General features: G+C 43.4%; 1 protein-coding gene across 1 annotated transcript in view; it reads left to right on the top strand.

Annotated features, from left to right (window-relative positions):
- The window catches only part of LOC124241008 (zinc finger protein 169-like), a 150,195-nt gene that overhangs the window by 119,654 nt on the left and 7,344 nt on the right, over window positions 1-23,197 (top strand). The window contains exons 5-6 of the mRNA XM_046664446.1: window positions 20,637-20,817; window positions 22,191-22,468. Of these exons, the coding sequence (XP_046520402.1) occupies window positions 20,637-20,817; window positions 22,191-22,468 (459 nt within the window). The remainder of the gene's footprint in view (window positions 1-20,636; window positions 20,818-22,190; window positions 22,469-23,197) is intronic.

The raw sequence follows: 23,197 nt of genomic DNA, 5'->3' as shown, positions 1-23,197 counted from the left end.
ATGACTAGAAGAAAAGTGTGTCAACATATAAATCAACGTATTTCACAGATAAAGGGTTAATATCCTCATTTTATAAGAACTTTTAAAGATCAAAGAGAAAAGACCAGAAATCCTATAGAAAAGTGGACAAAAGAAATGATCAGTTTACCAAAAGAAGTATACACAAATAAGATGTTTAACTTCAGTCATGATAAGAGAACTACAGGTTACAACTATAGTGAGGTACCATTTCTCACCCATCAGCTAGGCAAAAATTCAAAAGTGTGACAGTCCTCAGTATTGTTGAGGCTGTGGGGGAACAGGCACTTTAATACTATGTCAGTAGCAATGCAGAATGGTATAAGCCTTATTGAGAATTTGGCGATAATAATGAATGTAGTGTTTGATTATATATCCTCAGTCTTGGCAGAGTTTATTTTTATATGTGTGTGTTAGAAGTACAAACAAATCCTAAACTCTCATAGGTTTTTTCTTGTAGCAATATGATGAAGCAATTCTGAAACTATTTTTGATGCATTATAGGATTGAGTACATGAGTACATGTGTCTTTGTTGTTGGGAGCCAAGGTTCTCACTGTGGAAGGAAAGTCATACGATTGTGGAATGGGACAAAGCAAGGAAGAATTCTGTGAGCATGGGCTGGAATCAGAAGTATTGGTGTGAACTTAAGATTCCTAAGATTTGTATGTGTGTGTCTGTACATGTTTATGTGCACATGCATATTTGTGTGCATGTGCATATGTATTTGTGTGTATGTGTTGATACATATATGTTTTCTACCTTTGTCTGCTGAAAAGACCAAGAAGCAAGGATACTCCAGTAGCAGTGAGTATATCTAGTGTCCAGATTTTAGTCTCTAGCGCCATTTTCCATTTGTGGGAACCATAGCTTCTTGGATTAATGGCCACTGCCAGGGTTAGGGCAGGGTAGGTATGAGGTGATCCCAGAATATCTTGTAATGCCAGAAAGTAAGGAAGTGTTAAAAAACATGGTGGAGCATGACTCTAGGATACAGCCAGTTTGAAGGGTTTCTCACCTACCGGCCAAGTCTGAGACAATTTGAGCACCAAACTGAGTACACTAATGACTTATAAACCATTGGGGGAAAAAAGAGAGAAACTTATGCGTCTATAACAATAATAAATACATAAATATATGAAGTCTGTTGCTTACACTAGAATGCCAAGGGCCAACTAGTAACTTCATTTTTCCTCCTAATATTAACATCTTATGTAATCATCGTACATTTATCAAAGCTAAGAAATTAACATTGAAAGAACACTATTAAGCACTACAGACTGTGTTTGGGTTTTCCACTCTTGTCCGTTTTCGGATCTAGGATCCAATTTAGGATCCCACATTGCATTTAGTCAGCCTGTCTCTTTATAGTCTCCTCTAATCTGTGACACTGTCTCAGTTTTTCTTTCTCTTTCATGACCTTGACCCTTGAAGAGAGCTGGCCTTCAAGTATTTTATAGAATGTATTTCATTCTTCAGGTATTTTATAGAATATCCCTAATTTGGGAACTGTCTGATGTTTTCTCATTATTAGACTTGCATTATGGACTTTTGGGAAGAATACCACAGAAGTGAACTGTCCTTATTGTATCATATCAAAGGGTACATGATACCAATGTGACTTATTCCTGGTGATGTTAACCTTGATCATTTGGTAAAGGTGGTGCCTGTCAGGATTCTCCACTGTAAACATACCATTTTTCTCTTTCCATACACTATTTTTTTTTCTGCTTTATCTCCCCACCCCCCCCCCCCCCAGCCCCGTACACAGTTGTATATCTTAGTTGCAGATCCTTCTAGTTGGGGGATGTGGGATGCTGCCTCAACGTGGCCTGACAAGCAGTGCCATGTCCGCGCCCAGGATCCGAACCCTAGGCCGCCGCAGCGGAGTGCGCGAACTTAACCACTTGGCCATGGAGCTGGCCCCCCATACACTATTTGTTAGAAGTAATCTTAAAGTCCACCCCATATTCCAAGGAAATGGAATTAGATCTATCTCCTGGAGAATGGACCTTGGGAATAGGGGAACAACATAGTGATGGTGCTTCTTACATGCCCCTACCCGACAGAAGAAAGTGACCCAGCATTTCCCAGCTCCCAAATTAGCAAAAGACAGCCCAGGTGGGTTCATTCCTCCCTGGATGGCAGGGAACTCCTGCTGACAACACCAGGTGAGCTCAGCAATGCCAGCAGCTGGGATCAGTTAGGGCCCCTGCTAACAGTGGTGGGGGGAAGTGCTTTCTTTTCTCACAGGGCTGTCTCCCCTCTCTTCACCTAGAGATACCAGCAGTTTGGCGACACCAGCCAGGAGGATCCTGCCACAGGAATACCTGTCCCAGGAAATGCTCTTTATCTCCATAGACCTGAGACTCCCCACCTAGAAGGAAGGTACCTAGCAGCCAGGTGATGCCAGCAAGGGCATCCCCCCTAAACTGCCCAGCCCAGGAAGAGACTCCCCTCCCTTACTGACAGATGCCATGTGGCCAGGAGGCACTGGAGGTGGGGATCTTGACACCTCAGCAGCTCGACCTGTGAAGCTTTTTGTTCTCTTTTGGACCAGAGCATCATTTCCCCTGCCTAGAGACACCAAGCATCCTGCTTTAGGGAAGCTCCTTCACATTCTCCAACACCAGCAAGGAAAAGTGAGAGCAATAGTGGTATAAAATAAGCCAAGCAGACCTAAATAGCATCGCAAGAGCTCTGAAAATTACATTGTCATTGGAACAAACACAGCCCACCAAAGTAGGCTAGGATCTGGGAGCTAACCTAAAAACAGGGTGACAGCCTGCTAAAATGAAATATTTAAATAGGATCCTGAGTCTCTCAACATAAGATCTAAATGTGTGGGATACGATAAACAATTACCTGTCATACCAAGTACCAGGAACCACAACTTAAATGAGAAAAAGACAATCACCTGACACCAACACTGAGATGAATATGACATTGGAATTATCTGACAGGGACATTAAAGCAGCCATCATTAAAAAAATGCTTGAAACAATTACAAGTTCTCTTGAAACAAATGAAAAAGTATAAAATCTCAGCAAAACATAGAAGTTATATCAAAAATCAAGTGGAAATTATAGAATTAAGAAATTTAAAAACTCACTGCATGGGCTCAATGGTAGAGTTGATATGACAGAAAATGGAATCAGAGAATTTGAGGACAGATTAATAGAATTTAGCAAATCTAAACAGAAAATAGACTGAGAAAAAAAAACAACAAGAATCTCTGGGACAAGAACAAAAAAGCTAACATTTGTTTCATCAGAGTCCCAGAAAGAGAAAAGAAGTAGGACTGAAAAAGTATTTGAAGAAATAATGGCTGAAAACTTTCCATATTTGGCAAGAGACATAAATGTGCAGATTCAAGAAGCCAAACGAATACTAAACAAAATAAACCCTAAGAAATCCACACTAAGCCATCATAATTAAAATTCTAAAAACTAAAACTAAGAAAAAAATCTTGAAAGCAGCCAGAGAGAAATGAGTCATTACCTATAGGAGGACACCAATTCAAATGACAGTAGATTCCTTATATGAAACTGGAGATCACAAGGAGGTAACACGTTTTCTTCAAGTGCTGAAAGAAAAGATCATCAACTGCAGAATGAATATCTGGCAAAGCTATCCTTCAGAAATGAAGGCACAGTGAACACATTCTCAAGTGAAGGAAAGCCAAAAGGATTTGTTGCTAGCCGACCTACCCTTATGTAAAGGAAGTTCTTCAAATGGAAGAAATGATAAAGAATACTGGAGCATCAGGAAGGGGGAAAAACAGTGAAAAGAACACAAATATGAGTGTATACAATAGGCTGTTCTTCTACCCACAAGTGTTTCAAATGACATGTGATGACTGGAGCAAAAGTTAGAATACCTTCTGGTACTCTAGACAATGATATTTAAAAGTGGGAAAGGGATGGTGGGTGGAGCAAAATGGCGGGGTGAGCTGACCCGGGATTCTCTCCCCTCCAAAATACAACAAAAGATTGGAAGAACTGAATTTCAGAGAATAAACATAATGCCAGCTCATTAGAGACCTACAATACCAAGAAGGCGGAGATCATAAACCTTGCTTACACCCTCGGAGGCGCTGGAACGGTAGAGAGAACATCGCTCCCTCCCCTAGAGTCTGCGATCGCTGCGGCAGGGGTCGGGGAGGAGCGGGGGAGGGGCCGCACGACCGGGGGATCATCCAGGACTCCTGCCGCTGGTTCAGTGGAGACCCGCTGACAGGGGGGAAAGCTTCCATCCACGGGGACCCTATAAATCAAGGGCCTTGGGAGACCAGAGAACAGAACTGATCTGAACCCAGAACAGGGCGTGTGAGTAACAGCTCCTCCCCCCACGGCAAAGCCAGTGGGCGCAGCCATCTTGCCCCAAGGCGGAGAGCTAACACGCCGCTCTCGACCCCCATCTAGTGGTGACAGGCTGTAACTGCAACAGAATTCTACCACCATGAGGAAAAACCGCTCCTCTACCATCCAGCAATTTATAAAAGCCCCAGACCAGAAGGAAAACAATAAAAACACAGAATTAAGTCCTGAGGACGTGGAATTAGGTAAACTAAGTGATAATGAGTTCAGAGCAGCTATAATCAAAAAACTCAATGAGGTAGAGAGAAAGATAGAGAAACAAGCCGAGTTCTGGAGTTACTTCACAAAAGAGATTGAAATCATAAAGAAGAATCAAACAGAATTACTTGAGATGAAAAACACAATGGACCAGATAAAACAGAATACGGATTCCCTGAATGCCCGTGTAGACAATATAGAGGAGCAAATCAGCATAATCGAGGACAGACAGGCTGAATGGCGCCAGACAGAGGAAGAAAGAGAACTAAGAATTTAAAAAAATGAGGAAAATCTCCGAGAGATAATGGATTCAATGAGGAGTAAGAACATAAGGATCATAGGAATTCCCGAGAATATGGAAAAGGAAAATGGAGCAGAAAGTGTGCTTAATGAAATTATTGAAGAGAACTTCCCAAATCTAGGGCTCAACGGAGAAATGTGTGCAGAGGAGGGTTTTAGATCTCCTAGATTTGTCAGTGTAAAAAGACTCACCGCAAGGCACATAATAGTAAAGTTGGCAAATAGGAATGATAAGGAGAGAATACTCAGGGAAGTAAGGAAAAAAAAAAGAGAATAACCTATAAAGGAGCCCCTATCAGACTGTCAGCAGATTTCTCTACAGAAACCCTACAAGCTAGGAGAGAATGGAGTGATATATTCAAAGCTTTAAAGGATAAAAACCTTCAGCCAAGAATACTCTATCCAGCAAGAATTTCCTTCAGATATAAGGGAGAAATTAAATCTTTTCCAGACAAACAAAAGTTAAGGGAATTTGTAACTAAAAGCCCTCCATTACAAGAAATCCTCAAGAAGGCTCTCATACTTGAAAAAAGAAAAAAGGGAGAAAGGGGACACAATCCACAGACTAGGGAGACCGATGGATAGAACCAGAACAGGATAGCAAATATTCAACAATAGCATTAGGGTAAAGGTAAGGAAACTACCAAAACAAGGACGATCTTAGCACTCTAACTACAAATTAATAAGACAAGTTGGAATAAAAAATGAAAATAATTATTTAGGAGGGGAAGAGCAAAGGGTCTAAATCAGTATTGGTCGAGTAAGTAAGAGACCACCAGAGAATAGACTATATTATACACGAGATTCTAAATACAAACTTCAAGGTAGACACTAAAATAAAGTACAGAACAGAGTCACAAATCATAGATAAGGAAAAATCTAAGAAACCCAGCATAAGAAATTGCAGTATTAAATGGGTAGTCTAAAGCACACAGGAAAAGAAACACAGGAAAACAAGATAATGAGCGACAGATTGACAGCATTAAGTCCACATGCATCAATAATCACTCTCAATGTGAACGGATTGAACTCTCCAATAAAAAGACACAGAGTGGCAAAATGGATTAAAGAACAAGATCCAACAATTTGTTGCCTCCAGGAAACACACCTCAGCCCCAAGGACAAACACAGACTCAGGGTGAAAGGGTGGAGGACAATACTTCAAGCAAATAGCAAGCAAACAAAGGCAGGTGTTGCAATTCTTATATCAGACCAAGTGGATTTCAAAATGAGACAGGTAAAGAGAGACACAGAGGGACAATATATAATGATCAAAGGGACACTTCATCAAGAAGAAATAACGCTTATAAATATCTATGCACCCAACACAGGAGCACCAAGATTCATAAAGCAACTATTAACAGACCTAAAGGAAGATGTTAAAAACAACACAATAATAGTAGGGGACCTCAACACCCCACTCACATCAATGGACAGATCATCCAGACAGAAAATCAACAAGGAAATAGTGGAGCTGAATGAAAAACCAAAACAATTGGACTTAATAGACATATATAGATCACTCCACCCTGAAAGAGCTGAATACACATTCTTCTCAAGTGCACATGGAACATTCTCTAGGATAGACCATATGTTGGGAAACAAGGCAAGCCTCTACAAATTTAAAAAAATTGAAATAATAACAAGCATCTTCTCAGATCATAGTGCTATAAGGCTAGAAATTAATTACAAGAAAAAAGCTGAGAAAGGCACAAAGATGTGGAGACTAAACAACACACTACTGAACAAGCAGTGGATCATTGAAGAAATTAAAGAAGAAATCAAAAAATACCTGGAAACAAATGAAAATGATAGCATGCCATACCAACTCATATGGGATACAGCAAAAGCTGTATTAAGAGGAAAATTCATCGCAATACAGGCACATCTTAACAAACAAGAAAAATCCCAAATAAGCAATCTTAAAGCACACCTAACTGAACTAGAGAAAAAAGAACAAATGAAGCCCAAAGTCAGCAGAAGGAGAGAAATAATAAAAATCAGAGCAGAAATAAATACTATTGAAACGAAAAAGGCAGTAGAAAGGATCAATGAGACAAAGAGCTGGTTTTTTGAGAAGATAAATAAAATTGACAAACCACTAGCCAGACTTACAAAGAAAAAAAGGAAGAAAGCTCAAATAAACAAAATCAGAAATAAGCAAGGAGAAATAACAACAGACTCTGCAGAAATACAACAGATTATAAGAGAATACTACAAAAAACTATATGCCAACAGAATGGACAACCTAGAGGAAATGGATAAATTCTTGGACTCCTACAATCTCCCAAAGCTCACTCAAGAAGAGGCAGACAATTTGAACAGACCAATCACAAGGAAAGCGATTGAAACAGCAATCAAAAACATCCCAAAGAATAAAACCCCAGGACCAGATGGCTTTCCTGGGTAATTCTACCAAACTTTCAGAGAGGATTTAATACCTATCCTTTTCAAGCTATTCCAAAAAATTAGGGAAGATGGAACACTTCCTAACACATTTATGAGGCCAACATCACACTGATACCAAAACCTGACAAGGACACCATGAAAAAAGAGAACTACAGGGGCTGGCCCCGTGGCCGAGTGGTTAAGTTCGCGCGCTCCACTGCAGGCAGCCCAGTGTTTTGTTGGTTCAAATCCTGGGCGCGGACATGGCACTGCTCATCAAACTATGCTGAGGCAGCATCCCACATGCTACAACTAGAAGGACCCACAACGAAGAATATACAACTATGTACCTGGGGGCTTTGGGGAGAAAAAGGAAAAAAATAAAATCTTTAAAAAAAAAAAAAAGAGAACTACAGGCCAATATCACTGATGAACATAGATGCAAAAATTCTAAACAAAATTTTGGCAACCAGAATTCAACAATTCATCAAAAGAATCATACATCAGGATCAGGTGGGATTCATACCAGGGACACAGGGATGGTTCAACATCCGCAAATCAATCAACGTGATACGCCACATCAACAAACTGAGGAATAAAAACCACATGATCATCTCAATAGATGCAGAGAAGGCATTTGACAAGATCCAACAGCCATTTATGATAAAAACTCTGAACAAAATGGGCATAGAAGGAAACTACCTCAACATAATAAAGGCCATATACGACAAACCCATAGCCAACATCATACTCAATGGGCAAAAACTGAACCCCATCCCCCTGAAAACAGGAACGAGACAAGGATGCCTTCTATCACCACTCTTATTTAACATAGTACTGGAGGTCCTGGCCAGAGCAATCAGGCAAGAAAAAGGAATAAAAGGAATCCAAATAGGGAGGGAAGAAGTGAAACTCTCGCTGTTTGCAGACAACATGATCTTATATATAGAAAACCCCAAAGAATCCATTGGAAAACTGTTAGAAGTAATCAACAACTACAGCAAAGTTGCAGGGTATAAAATCAATTTGCATAAATCAGTAGCATTTCTATACTCCAGTAATGAACCAAGAGAAACAGAACTCAAGAATACAATACCATTCACAATCGCAACAAAAAGAATAAAATACTTTGGGGTAAATTTAACTAAGGAAGTGAAGGACCTATATAATGAAAATTACAAGGCCTTTCTGAGAGAATTGGATGACGACATAAGGAGATGGAAAGACATTCCATGTACATGGATTGGAAGAATAAACATAGTTAAAATGTCCATTCTACCTAAAGCAATCTACAGATTCAACGTCATCCCAATCAGAATCCCAATGACATTCTTTACAGAATGAGAACAAAGAATCCTAAAATTCATATGGGGCAACAAAAGACCCCGAATTTCTAAAGCAATCCTGAGAAAAAAGAACAAAATGGGAGGCATCACAATCCCTGACTTCAAAACATACTACAAAGCTACAGTAACCAAAACAGCATGGTACTGGTACAAAAACAGGTGCACAGATCAATGGAACAGAATTGAAAGCCCAGAAATAAAACCACACATCTATGGACAGCTTATCTTTGACAAAGGAGCCAAGGGCATACAATGGAGAAAAGAAAGTCTTTTCAACAAATGGTGCTGGGAAAACTGGAAAGCCACATGTAAAAGAATGAAAATTGACCATTCTTTTTCACCATTCACCAAAATAAACTCAAAATGGATTAAAGACCTAAAGGTGAGACCTGAAACCATAAGGCTTCTGGAAGAAAACGTAGGTAGTACACTCTTTGACATCAGTATTAAAAGGATCTTTTCGGACACCATGCCTTCTCAGAGAAGGGAAACAATAGAAAGAATAAACAAATGGGACTTCATCAGATTAAAGAGCTTCTTCAAGGCAAATGAAAACAGGATTGAAACAAAAAAACAACCCACTAACTGGGAAAAAATATTTGCAAGTCATCTATCTGACAGAGGCTTAATATCCATAATATATAAAGAACTCTCGCAACTCAACCACAAAACATCAAACAACCAAATCAAAAAATGGGCTGGAGACATGAACAGACATTTCTCCAAAGAAGATATACTGATGGCCAATAAGCGCATGAAAAGATGTTCATCATTGCTGATCATCAGGGAAATGCAAATCAAAACTACACTAAGATATCACCTTACACCCGTTAGAATGACAAAAATATCTAAAACTAATAGCAACAAATGTTGGAGAGGTTGCGGAGAAAAAGGAACCCTCATACACTGCTGGTGGGAATACAAACTGGTGCAGCCACTATGGAAAACAGTATGGAGATTCCTCAAAAAACTAAAAATAGAACTACCATACGATCCAGCTATCCCACTACTGGGTATTTATCCAAAGAGCCTGAAGTCAGCAATCCCCAAAGTCCTGTGCACCCCAATGTTTATTGCAGCACTGTTTATAATAGCCAAGACGTGGAAGCAACCTAAGTGCCCATCAACAGACGAATGGATAAAGAAGATGTGGTACATATATACAATGGAATACTACTCAGCTCCAAAACAGAACAAAATCATTCCATTTGCAATAACATGGATGGACCTTGAGAGAATTAAGTGAAATAAGCCAGCGAGAGAAAGATAGTCTGTGTATGACTCCACTCATATGAGGAATTTAAAATTATGGACTAAGAACAGTTTAGTGGATACCAGGGGAAAGGTGGGGTGGGGGGTGGGCACAAAGGGTGAAGTGGTGCACCTACAACATGACTGACAAACATTAATGTACAACTGAAATTTCACAAGATTGTAACCTATCAATAACTCAATTAAAAAAAAGGTTAATAAAAAAATAAAAAATAAATAAATAAATAAAAATAAAAGTGGGAAAGGTAAAGGGACCTAAATGAAAGTGACATTTTCACACTTTACTCCAAGTGGTAAGATATTGATAGACTGTGATAAGGAGCGTAAGTATATTGTAACACCCAGAGCAACCACTAAGAAAACTATAAGAGATACGCTAAAAACACTAAGATTGAATCCAAATGGAATCTTAAACAATAATCAAATAAGCCACAGAAAAAGCTAGAAAAGAGAAACAGAAAAATGAGACCTAAATGAAACAAATGTAAAATAAATAACACAAAGGCCAACTTAAGCCCTAACATATCAGAAATTACCTTAATTACCTTAAGATTGGTTCTAATCACACCAATCAAGAGAGATTGTGCGAGTGGATAAAAAAACATAACCCAACTATATACTGTTTATCAAATTCAGTGACATAGGTAGATTGAAAGTAAAAGGGTGGGAAAAGATATACCATGCAATTGTTAATTTTAAAAAGCAGAAGTTTCTATATTAATGTCAGATACAATAGACTTCAGAGTAAAGAAATTTACTAGAGGCAAAGAGGGACATTACAAAATAATATAGGAATCAATCCACCAAGAAGATAAAACAATCCTAAATGTGCATGAATCAAATAACAAAATGAATGAAGCAAGAACTCATAGAGCTGAAAGAGAATTCATCATTGTCATTGAGGACTTCAACCCTACTCTCTCAGCAACTGATAGAACTATTAGAAGGAAAATCAGTAAGGATGCGGTAGATCTGAACACCGTAATCAAGCACCAGGGTCTAACTGACAGATACGGGTCACTCCAACCAAGGACAGCAGAAAACCTGTTTGTTTTTCAAGCATCCATGAAACATTCACCAAGACAGTCCATGTCCTAGGCCATAAAACACACCTCAACAGATTTTTAAAAAATTGAAATCATAAAGAGTATATTTTTTAACCACGGAATCAAACTAGACATAAAAGAGAAACAGGAAAACCTCCAAAGACTCTGAAATTTAATAACCCAGTACTAAATCATGGGTCAAACAGGAAGTTGTTTCAAAGGAAACAATTGAAAAATACATAGCACTGAATGGAAATGAAAATACCACATATCAAACTTGTGGAACACAGCTAACGCCATGATAAGAGGGAAATTTATGGCACTAAGTGCTCACAGTAGGTATAAAAAGTTTCAAATCAGTAGTTAAATTTATATCTAAAACACTTGAAAAAGTGGAGCAAAATAAACCCAAATGAAGCAGATGGATGGAAATAATAAAGGTAAGAGCAGAAATCAATGTAGTTCATACAGAAAAAACAACAAATAAATCAAGGAAATTAAAAGTTGGTTCTTCAAAAAAGTAAAATAAAATTGATTAACCTCTTGCAAGAATAACAAAAATAAGAGAAAAGATACAAATCATCAACATCAGGGAGGAAACAGAGGATATCACTATAGATCCTCTAGCCATTAAAAGGGTAAGAAGGGAATACTATGAACAATTCTACTACATTCATGAATTCTGTATCTTAGAAGAAATGGACCAATTCCTCAAAAACCAGATACCAAAACTCAAAAAAATAGATAATCTGAATAGTTAACCATTAAGGAAATTGAGTTCACAATATACAAGTTCCTGAAAAAGAAATCTCCAAGCCCAGTTGGTTTCAGTGGACTATTCTACTAAACATTTGAAGAAAATTTATATCAGTTTTACACAATCTCTTCCAGAAAACAGAGGAGAAAAGAACATTTCCTAACTTATTTTATGAGGCTAATACTACCCTGACACCAAAAGCAGATAAAATGTAAAAATGTAAAGGGCTGGTCCTGTGGCATAGTAGTTAAAGGTTTGGTCTGCTCCACTTCAGCAGCCCAGGTTCACAGGTTTGAATCCCGGGTGTGGACCTACACTGCTTGTCAGCCATGCTGTGACAGTGATCCACATACAAAATAGAGGAGTCGGACATTCACGTACAGGTTTTTGCATAGACATAGTTTTCATTTTTCTGGGACAAATGCCCAGGAGTGTGAGCTGAGTATTTGGTAAGTGTATGCTTATTAAAGAAACTGCCAACAAGGGACATGGACCAAGTCACAGGATATTCTGGGGAAATGAGACTGAAGGGAGTCCCTGAGGGACGTGGGTAAAGAGGAGGTCATCACACTCGTCTTGGGGGCTGAGGAGTCAGAGAGAGATTTGTAGGAGCATCTGGGCAGGGGTGCTTAGGAGACTTGGAAGAAATTAAGGAGTATCTGGAAGGTCACAAGACTCTTGCAAGTACTCACAGGGGCATCTAGAGGCTACAGGAGACTTTGGAAAGACTCATTGGAGTTTCTCAAGACAAGGTGTATTTGCAAAGAATCTCAAAGATGTCTGTGTGAGCAGAAGACTTGGAGGAAGTCTCAAGAGAGTTGCGTGCTGATCTCAGCCCTTCAATAACAGTGCTGTGGCCCTTGTGCTTCTTATTATGATTGTAAGACACCCTCAGCAATAACCATCAGGACACTTTGAAAGAGACAAAGTTTATTACTCACAAGTCCTGGAAAGCACACAGCACACCTGGGCCCACAGCAAGGTTGCAGGTAGAGAGAGAGTGTAGGGGCCTGGGTTCTGCTTTTATTGGGGTTGGGGATGGGGGCCTAGACTTTTGCAGGCTCACTCGTTATTGGTACATTTAAAACATGAGAGTGGAAATTTAAAGCACAGGAAGAGAAAAACAAGCAGTCCAAGTGGTCAGTTGTCAAAATCAACCAAGATCTCTAATGCAAAGAAGCCTTTGGGCGGAAGGGGCTGGCTCTTTATCTGTCTAGTCGTGTGGCTGGCAGTGTGTTTATTTGTGACAGCCATCTTTGAAGTGGATGCCTCAGCAATCAAACCTTAAGTCAGGCACTTGCATTACATAAAAGGAAAACCAACTGTTAGGGCTTACACTACAGAGTGTCTAGGGGAACAGGAAACTTGGGTAGAGTGACATTAGTCTCAGAGGGAGTGAGAATCTTGGAAAGGGATGTAAGAATCTGGGGTAGAGAAGACCTGGAAAGAATTGCAGGGGTGTCTGGGTTGCAGAAGCCTTGAAGAAAGTTGCAAAAGTGGATAGTGGGCACAGTTCTCTTGGCGGTGTCCACAAGAGTGTCTGGGGACACAAGAGAGTTGGAAAGGGTTGCAGTAGTGTCTAGGGCTATAGGAGTCTTGCAAGAAGTTACTGGAATGCCAGGCATAGGAGACTTGGAAGGAGTCACTGGGGAGTTTGGGGGCCCAAGGTCCTTGGAGAGCTGTTCTAAGGAATCAAGAGGACACAGGTGACTTCGGAGGAATCAGACAAGCATCTGGGCATAGAGGACACTTGAAAGGATGCAAAGTAGTGTCTGGGGGCCGGGGCACAGGAATCTGGAAGGTGTTGCCCTAGTGTCTGGGGGCACATCGGACTGAGAAGCACAAGCAGGAGCATCCGTGAGCACTGGAGACTGGAAGGAGTTACTGAAAGGTTTTGGAGGCACAGAAGGTCAGGAAGTAGTCTTAGTAGTGTCTGGGCACACTGGGAAATTAGGAGGGATAGTGCAAGACTCTAAGAGCAAAGGAGACATGGAAGGACTCGTGAGAGTGTCTGGGGAACAGAGCACTTGAAATGAGTCTCTGGTATGTCTATGGGCAAAGGACCCTTGGAAAGAGTCATAAGACTATCTGGGACAGAGGAATCTTGGAGGATTTGTGGGAGCGTCTGGAATAGCAACTGCCTAGGAAAGAATCCCAGTGGTGGTTGGGTGAACAGCAGACATAGGAGTAGCTGCTGCAATGTCTAGGGGCACACAGGGCTTGAAAGCATTCACAAGAGTATCTGGGAAGCAGGTGATCTGGAGGGCAGTGCTGGAGTATTTCGGGCCTGGAGACTTGGAAGTAAAATCAGTGGTGTCTGAGACACAAGAGCCTTGGAAGGAGCTGCAGGACTGCCTGAGGCCACAGGAGACTTGGAGGGAGCAGTGGGGGTGTCTGGGCACACAGGGGCCAGGGAAGGACATGCAGAGGGCCCAGGCAGGAAGACTTAGAAAGAGTCTACTCAGTATAGGCATGGGTGACTTGAAAATAGCCTTAGGAATGTCTGAGGACACAGGAACTTGGAAGGAGTCAGTTGAGGGGCTGACTGGTAGTATGGGAGACTCTGAAGGAATCTCTGGAGCATCAGGAGAGAGACACCAGTAAGCAGTCGTAGCAGCATCAGGGGCCAGAGGATATCTGGAGGAGTCATTGGAGTGACTGGGGACACAGGGCACTTCAAGAGATTCTCTCAATCTGGGGTCTAGAAGGCAAGGCAAAGTAAGCATGAAGGATGCTTGGGAGGTGACACAGAGTGTGGCATAGAGGAGATTTAGAATGCCAAGATGGGGTAGAGGGAACCAGGAAGGACTCTCAATAGCATCTGAGTGGACAGGAGACCTGATGTCTGGCCTGTGCTATATGTGGATATTTAAACATATTCATTCTTGATAGAGAAGAAATGTGGGTGGGATTTCTAGAATAATGGCATGGGGAGCTCATCAAACCCTCTCTCTGAAAAGCAGTGATAAAACCAGACAAAATTATTGAAAGCAACCATTTCAGAACTCTATAAATTGACTAGTGCATCCACAAATTGAGAAGTGTTTATTAAAGTAAAAACAAAAAACTGCAGAGCCTCGAGTGATAACAGTGGGAGTTCCCCGTGGCATTATTGCCTGTGGCAGCTCATACCAACAGCCCCCTCCCTGGCTCCATTAGCAACAGTAGTCCTACCAGGGTGGGGCAAACTGTGAAAACTGGCAGTGCCACTGCTGGAGAGGTCTGACTTGATTTGGAGCAGAACTCTGAAATACCCAACACCTTTGGCCTTTGTCAGGAACGGTAGCAATTTTGGTGGGAACCAGTGAGGAACGGCAACATTGCAGATAGCCTGAGGTCATGATCCTAGTTGAGGTTAACAGCAGACTGGCAGGCTAACCAAAAACTTAGAGAAATCTGAAAAATGAGACTGCCATAGTGGGCCATAATAAACTCCCACATTTTGTTGGCGGTCTGGACAGGTAAACACATGTGCAATGCTGGGGAAAAATTGGAGACAACCTTAGCTATTTACATATCCCTGGTTGAATGTAAGGCCATGTGCAGGCATGGAGGAGACAGGAGGGGATCCAGTAGAAAGGAAAACCTAGAAAGACTTATAAACAGCCTAAACTTTGAATGCATTCCCCAATCCACACACAGGTCCATTGGAAAAGGGTGAAAATCTCATGGACTCAAGATATTTTAGTGTAACCTCTGACCAAGTGCTAAGCTATACCAACACAAGGGTGACTCCTAGAAAGCCAGGTTTAAACATGAAGACAAGAATTTTTAAAAATAAAAACCTGAACAGAGACATCAGTTACTGCATACCACAAGGGAGACAGGCACTACATAATTAATCCAGGTAAATTACTAAAAAGAAGGAACAGCAACAACTCCAGGAGGTGGGAGGCAAATGAAAATCCAGAATGGATGCAGTATTTTTTCGAAAATGTCCAATTTTCAACAAAAAAATGGACAGGAAAGTGAAAACCATAAAATAAGAACTGGATGGGGTCCAGATATTGGACTTATCAGACTAAGATTTCAAAGCATCTGTTATAAATATGTCCAAAAAATGGAAAGGAATCATGTTTAAAGAATTAAAGGAAGGTATGATGATAATGACTCAGCAAATAGAAAACATTAATAAAGAGATAGAAATTATAAGACAAGAACCAAGTAGAAACTCTGTAGTGGAAAACTATAATAATGAAGATAAAAGATTCATTAGATAGTTTCAACAGAAGATTCAAAATGGCAGAAGAAAGAATAAATGAACTTGAAGATAGATCAGTAGGAATTATCCAATATGAAAAACAGAAAGAGAAAAAAATGAAGAAAATTGAACAGAGCCTCAGAGATCTGTGGGATACCATCAAACATATCAATATAAGTATAATGATAACTTTCCAAATTTGATGAAAAATAATTTAACAATAATCTGAAAATTCAAGAAGCTCAACAAACTCAAAATAGGTTTAAACCAAAGAAATTTACATTTGGAAACATCAAAATCAATCCATTAGAAGACAAGGACCAAGAGGGAATCTTGATATATGTGATGATCATATAAAAGACTGTTTCAATTAATAGCTGACTTCTTATCAGAAAAGAAAGAAAGAGGGAAGGAGGGAGGGAGGGAAGAAGGAAGAAATTAAAGTCACCCAACTTTGAATGGAAGAAGCAGAACTTTTATTCTCAGAGGACATGATCCTTATATGTAGAAAATTCCAATGAACTGACCAAAACAAAACAAAACAAAACAGACTAGAAGTAATAAACAAGTTTAGGAAGGTCACAGGAAGCAATATTTCTTACAAAAATAATTGTATTTCTATACACTAGCTTCAAAAATATGAAAAAGAAATTAACAATAATTTCATTCACAATAGCATGGACAATAATGAAATGCGTAGAAATAAATGTAAAAAAGAAGTTCAAGATCTATATACTGAAAACTAAAAAATAATGCTGAAAGATATTATAGATCTAAATAAATGAAGAAACATTTCTTTTCATAGATCGGGAGATTTGATATTATCAAGAAGACAATTCTTCTCAAACTGGTCTCTAAATTCAATACAGTCCCTATAAAAACCCCAGCAGACTTTGTGGAGGTAGAAATTGATAAGCTGATCCTAAAATTTATATGGGAATGGAAAGGGCCTAAAATAGCCTAAATAGTTTGGGAAAAGAATAAAGCTGGAGAACTTTCACTCACTACCTCAAACACATGTCAATCTAGACAGTGGGATCCTGGCACAAGGACAGGCATAGAGATCCAGGGCACAGAATCAAGAGTCCAGAAATAAAACCTGACTTTTTATTATGAATTGATTTTCAACAAAGGTCCCAAGACAAGTCAATGGAGGAAAGGCCAGTGTTTTTTGTTTGTTTTTTTAAAGAAATGGTGCTGGAACAAATGGATATGCACAAGCAAAGCCAAAAAACAAACAAAAGTCACATCACACTGGACAAAAATGAACTAAAAATTAATCATAGATCCAAAGGTAAGCACCAACCCTTAAAATTTCTCAAAGAAAACATTGGAGAAAATCATAGGAGAAGAACCTCTTAGACATGACATCAAAAGCATGATCCTCACGAGAAAAAATTAATAAATTAGACTTTATCAAAATTTAAGACTTTCGCTCTTCAAAAGCTGCTGTAAAAAGAATGAAAAGACAAGCCACAGACTTGGAGAAAATATTTGCAAGTCACGTATCTGGTAAAAAACTTCCATCCAGAATACAGTATATAAAGAAGATTTACAGCATAATAAAAGAAGAAACAACACATGTTTTGAAATAAGCAAAAAAGATTTGAATAGATATTTCACTAAAGAAGATATATGAGTGGCAATTAAGCGCATGAAAACACATTCAACATCATTAGTCATTGGGGAAATGCAAATTAAAACTACAATCAGATACCACTTCACACTCACCAGAATGACTATATTATAAAGACAGATAATACAAGCGTTGGCAAGCACACGGAAGAAGTGGACGCCATACGCCATAACAAGAATGGAAAATGACACAGATTCCTTGGAAAGCAGCTTGGCAGTTTATAAAACTCTACAGATAAACTTACCATATGACCCAGCAGTTTCCTCCCTAGGAATCTAGCCAAGAGAAATGAAAACATATCTATACGAAGACCGGCACACGAGTATTCACAGCAGCATTGCTCACAGTTGCCAAAAACTGTGAACAACCCAAACATCCATCAACTGTAAATGGATAATCACAGTGTGGTACAACCATACAGTGGAACGAAGAGGAACAGGATGGTGACACGTGGGGCAGCCTGGACGAACTTGAGAGTGATTCTATTTACATGAAATGTCCAGAAAACACACATTTAAAGAGACATAAAGCAGAGCAGTGGTTGTCTGGAGCTGGGTGTGGGAGGAGAGATTAACTGCAAATTTGGTGATTGTTGCACAATTCTAAAAATTTACTGAAAATCACTGAATTGTCCCTTGTAGTAAGTGAATTTTATGGTATACAAAATATATCTCGATAAAGCTGTGAAACAGTTAATAAGAAATCTCAAACAGTTACCTAATTTAGTCTTTCTGTGGATTAAATGTACCCCATGCAGTCCTCAGTCTCTTACTGGCTCCTTTTTCTTATTTGGCTCCTTTCCATGTTTTGGTCTCTAATTTTGTTCTAGATGCTTTCTTTTGATGATTTATCCACTCCCATCAACTGTCCGTGGCGTCAACTATCACCTCACACCTTAAAGTCTCTATATTTCCAACCCAAATCGACTTCCCGAATTCCAGATTGGCACTATTTCTAACACCTGTTGGACCAATTCACCTGTACATTCCACAGGAACCTCACATTGTCGTTCAAGATGGTCCTCATTCTCTTCACCTCCCTTCACCATCAACCCTGCATTCCCTTTTACAAAATACGTGAATTCTTCTTCCAGTCTCTAGACTGAAGTACAAAATCTTCCTAACACTAATAAAATTTTGCCAGACCAGAAATATATATTTTTTAATTTATTGCACTTTAAAGTTTTTAACCAATAAGTAAGGCTGTGTGCCCCTTGGTTTGTGTCTTCTTAATAACAACAGTAGTTATTGAGCCGATACTCGATACTCTCGCATACTGTGTGCAGTGCTGTCTCCCTCACTCTCTCAGCCCTAGACATAGTGGGGAATAAAATAATTTCCCTGTGGTCTGGAGTGGACAGTTCAGTGAGGAAGACGAACTATTAAGGAAATAAATGAGAGATGATGAACTCTTACCTCCAATCTTACCAAGACACTCAGGACATTACATCCTGGAATAGACAATACGGCACACATCTTTGAAATTTGGATGAAATCACAGATTAACATAGGATTAGGGTGTCGGTATTAATCTCAGAAAATGTTTGCAATTTGACCGTTGAAAGTGACACGTTTTAATGTTTAAACGTTCATTGTCTAGATAACTAATTAGATTGAGCATTTTTTCCTGTTTGTGGGTCTTTTTAATTCCCTTTTCCATGAATTACCTTTTCGTACCCTTTCTGATTTTTCTATGTCCTGTCTACTGTCTTTTCTCGTTAATTCTCAGGAGCGCTTGACTGCACTGTGGTCAGAGGCCAGGCATGGGCGGAATCAGGACCAGGTTGGGGAGGAGTCAAGGCCGGGGTCAGGGCTGGATCAGGGCCAGGTGCGGCCCAGGTCAGGGTGGGGTGAGGACAGGGTCAGGGCCTGGGGTGAGGGCTGGGTCAGAGGCCAGCGGGGCTGGGGGTCAGGGTGGGGTCGGGGCCGAGTCACTGCTGTGCTGGGGCGGGGGCGGGGCGGGGCGGGGCAAGTCCAGGCAGGATGGGCGGAGGTCAGAATGGGGTCAGGGCTGGGCTGGGGCGGGGTCAGGGCCCAGGGTCAGGGGGTCATGGCAGGGTCAGCGCCCCTGGCAATGGGCGCGGCAGCGCGGAGCCCCCGAGGACGAGGCCTGCTCTGTCTGCTGCTGCTGCTGCCCGCGGCCGCCCCCGAGCCTCAGGGGTCCCCGCCCTCCGCGCCGGCCCCCGAGGCGCAGCGGTTGGCCCCTGGAGCCGCAGGTGGGGGGGCCGGGGGCGCGGGGCGCGACGGCGACACGGCGACAGCACAGGACTGGGGCTGGGGCCCGGGCCTGGGGCCCGGGGTCGCTGAGCCTCGTCTTCTTTCCGTGCCCCCCAACCAGCAGCCCAGAGACCACCCCCACACGGCCGGGCCGTTGGGGGCCCAGGCGGGGCTGGGCGAGGACAGCACCAAGGGTGCTGAATGAGCGGCCCTGAGTGCGGCCCGAGCCTCACTTCCCTCCCTGAGCCCCAGGAGCACAGGCCGGGCACCAGGATGCCCCTCAGGGGCTTGGACACACGCTGCTGCCCAGGCGTGAGGCAGAACCGGGGCTGGCTTCATAGCCCTCTACCTGCCCTTAGAACCCGAGAGTCCTGAGTCAGAGCGTGGTCACTTTCCCAGGTCTCACAGCACCACAGACTCCGCCTGCAGTCTCCCTCCCTGAGATGCCGGGGTGACACGGAGGGCACAGGCACTTAGGGGCCATGATCTTGAGCCAGGGACACTGGTACCCAGAGACCTGCCCCTCTTTGACAGGCTGGGTGGGCGTGAGGGTGCCCTGGTTGAGGGAAAGGTCTGTGGCCGACAGCCCTCAGCCGCTCAGGGGCGCCAGCTCCCTGGAGATGCTCTGGAGCTGCTGTGGGCACCTTGGTCCGCCTGGACTCGCCTTGCCCCTCCCACCAGAGCCCTGGGGCCCCATTCCCACAGGGCTTGCTGGGCTGTGTTCTGCTGTCCAGTCCTCAGCGACCAGTGACAGCAGTGTCGGAGCAGCCCTGTCATTTTGGCCAGCCCACTTGACCCTTGGCCTTGGTTTTCCATGTGCGGAGTGGTTGGGACCTCCCTGGTAATGGCATTTGGGGTGCCAGCAGTGCCTCCGCCACAGGCGGGGGGATCTCCACAGTGTGCGGGCGGCCCAAGGCGACGGGGAAGATCTATGGCGGCCAGGACGTGGTGGCTGGCCAGTGGCCGTGGCAGGCCAGCCTGCGGTACCAGGGCTCGCACATCTGCGGAGGTGCCCTCATCGACTCCCACTGGCTGCTTTCCACTGCCCACTGCTTTGTCAAGTGAGTCCACCTTCCTGGGGTGCCAACAGAGGGGCTCAAGGGGAGGGGGACACGGGGGAAGAGGAGGACAGGGTGATGGGCGTCCCACGCCGGCTCCTCTGAGCTTTGGTCTGGGGAAGTCTGTGACCTCCAAAAACTGCCTTGACCTTTGTCCCCTCCACCTGGATTGTCCTCCCCCTCACCTCCCCGGATCCTCCTCATCCTGCGTCCTCAGCCCCTGGGCCTGTGCCCTAGCACAGACGTGCCCCAGGAGATGGGCAGTGTCTGTGCTGAGCGCCATGCGGCGTGGACCAGCCTCAAGCCACAGCTTCTCCTCAATGTCACCGCATTCCTGGGCGTCAGACTCCAGGTGGGGACCTGGGACTGCATGTACCGCCAGCAGCCGGGCGAGTCTCCTCATCACTTCTGCAAAACCACGTGCCCAGGAAGAGTGGTGGTGTCAGGCTGGGTGGGTGGGGGGTCCCTGACCTTGGAGAGTGACATGGCCACTCAGGAGGCCAACTCGGCTGGCCCTCCTGGGCCTGGCCCGGCACCCGGCTTCTGAATGGAGAGGAGGGTCCTGAGGGAGCAGGGGTGTCACACCCTGGTCAGTGAGCGGGAGCTCGGGCACTGACTGGCTTTGAGAGCCCGGAGTCCTGTCGGCACCTTCCTGTCCACGCTCCATGTGAGACCCTCTGCAGCATCGAGGTGGCAAGACCCCGCCCTGAGTGTCTCGCCCACTGTGGATGAGAAGAGCAGACCCCATGGGAGAGGGAGGCAGTCGGGAGCGGGTGGGACGGGTTTGGGCACAGAGAGTGAGGGGGAGGGCTTTCCGGGGGTGAGGCATGCGAACGAGGCCCAGAAGGTGGGCGCTTCTGGTCCATCACTTGTGTTCAGGGAGCAAGGTGAGGCGCCGCTTCTGCACTCGCTTGTTCATTTAACAAATCTTTTGTGAGTGCTTGTAAGCAAGTGGGCAAGCAGCCCTTGGGCAGGAAGGTGTTTAAGGAAAGGAGGGGCAAGAGAGGTGTTGGGGCCATAAGGTGGGTCGTGGGAGCCCTGGGAGGGTCAGCTGAGAGCTAGGATTGAGCCAGGCTCCGCTGGTGCAGGCGGAAGGCCTCGATGTGATGGTCCCACAAAGACCTTCCAGCACTAGGATTCAGTGCTTCTCCGATTCTAGGGTGTGATGGAGAAGCCATATGTCCTGAGGTTGGGAGTAGAATATCAATCAGCCTCGAGAAAGAAGGCCTCCTGCCAGTTAGAAAAGGAGACTAAAGCTGCCCAGCATCATGTGGGGTGGAGGGTCCGGGGGGTGTGGGCAGCTAGATGAGGATGCTGGGGGAGAGAGCTGGCCCACGCTCAGAGATGACAGTGACAATGCGCCCTTCCTCCTCCAGCAAATCCCGGGCCCCAGAGGACTACCAGGTTCTGCTGGGAAGCACCCAGCTGTACCAGCAAACCCAGCACACCCGGAAGGTGTCTGTGAGCCGGATTATCGTGCACCCAGACTTTGAGAAGTTTCACCCCTTCGGGAGTGACATAGCCATGTTGCAGCTGCTCCTGCCTGTGAACTTCACGTCCTCCATTGCCCCCGTCTGCCTCCCAGCCCCTGGCATGCAGCCGCCCAGTCGCTCGTCCTGCTGGATAACTGGCTGGGGGATGCTCAGCGAAGACAGTGAGGGGGTGTGGGAGAGGCAGCAGATGAGGGCAGGGGCAGGAAGGAGAGGGGAGGCGAGGGGAGGGAAGTAGGGGTGTGCGGCCCAGCCTGAGGGGTCCCCAGGCAAAGAGGCCAATGGACTGTGGCCCTCTGGGCCTCATTTGCAGAGGATGGACCATTCTAGTTCTAGTTCTGAAAAGTGTGTGATTCTAAAGCTTCAGAGTTCCCGGAGTCTAAAGCTCTGAATCCTGAGAATCTTTGACTTCTGGAATCAAGAATCTGGGCTGGTGGAGTCCTCCTGGTTCCTGACTCTGAGGTTTTAACCAGCCACAGGTCTCGGATGACTTGATCCAGCTCTAAGACCATGCTTGGGGCCTGGCCCATTCAGGCCACCGCTCTGATTTCCCATTGTTGTAGAAGGCACTCGGGAAAAGTGGAAAGACAACACGTTTATGGCTTCTGACCTCTGAGCCTGCAGGATCCAGTTAGAATGGTCCCGACTTCAGAGCGTTTCACATCTCTGAACCTGTTTGCTCTTCCCCTGACCCAGGCTGACTGCCTACTTCATAGGCTTATTAGATGAACTGAATCACACAGGAAAAAGTCTGTTTTTTCAGATTGAAAGAGGAGAAATGTAGGCAAAGACTGATGAACAAGAGTCTTTACTAGAGAATGGAGTGTTTCTGGTCTAGAGAAATGCTTATGGCATAAAGTTAGGGGAAAAAAGCATACTTATTTATAGGGTCG

This window comes from Equus quagga, chromosome 6, assembly GCF_021613505.1.
Source record: "Equus quagga isolate Etosha38 chromosome 6, UCLA_HA_Equagga_1.0, whole genome shotgun sequence".
NCBI classification, from domain to species: Eukaryota; Metazoa; Chordata; class Mammalia; order Perissodactyla; family Equidae; genus Equus; species Equus quagga.
Note: the sequence above shows the minus strand (reverse complement) of the source record. Positions and strands in the feature narration are given on the sequence as shown.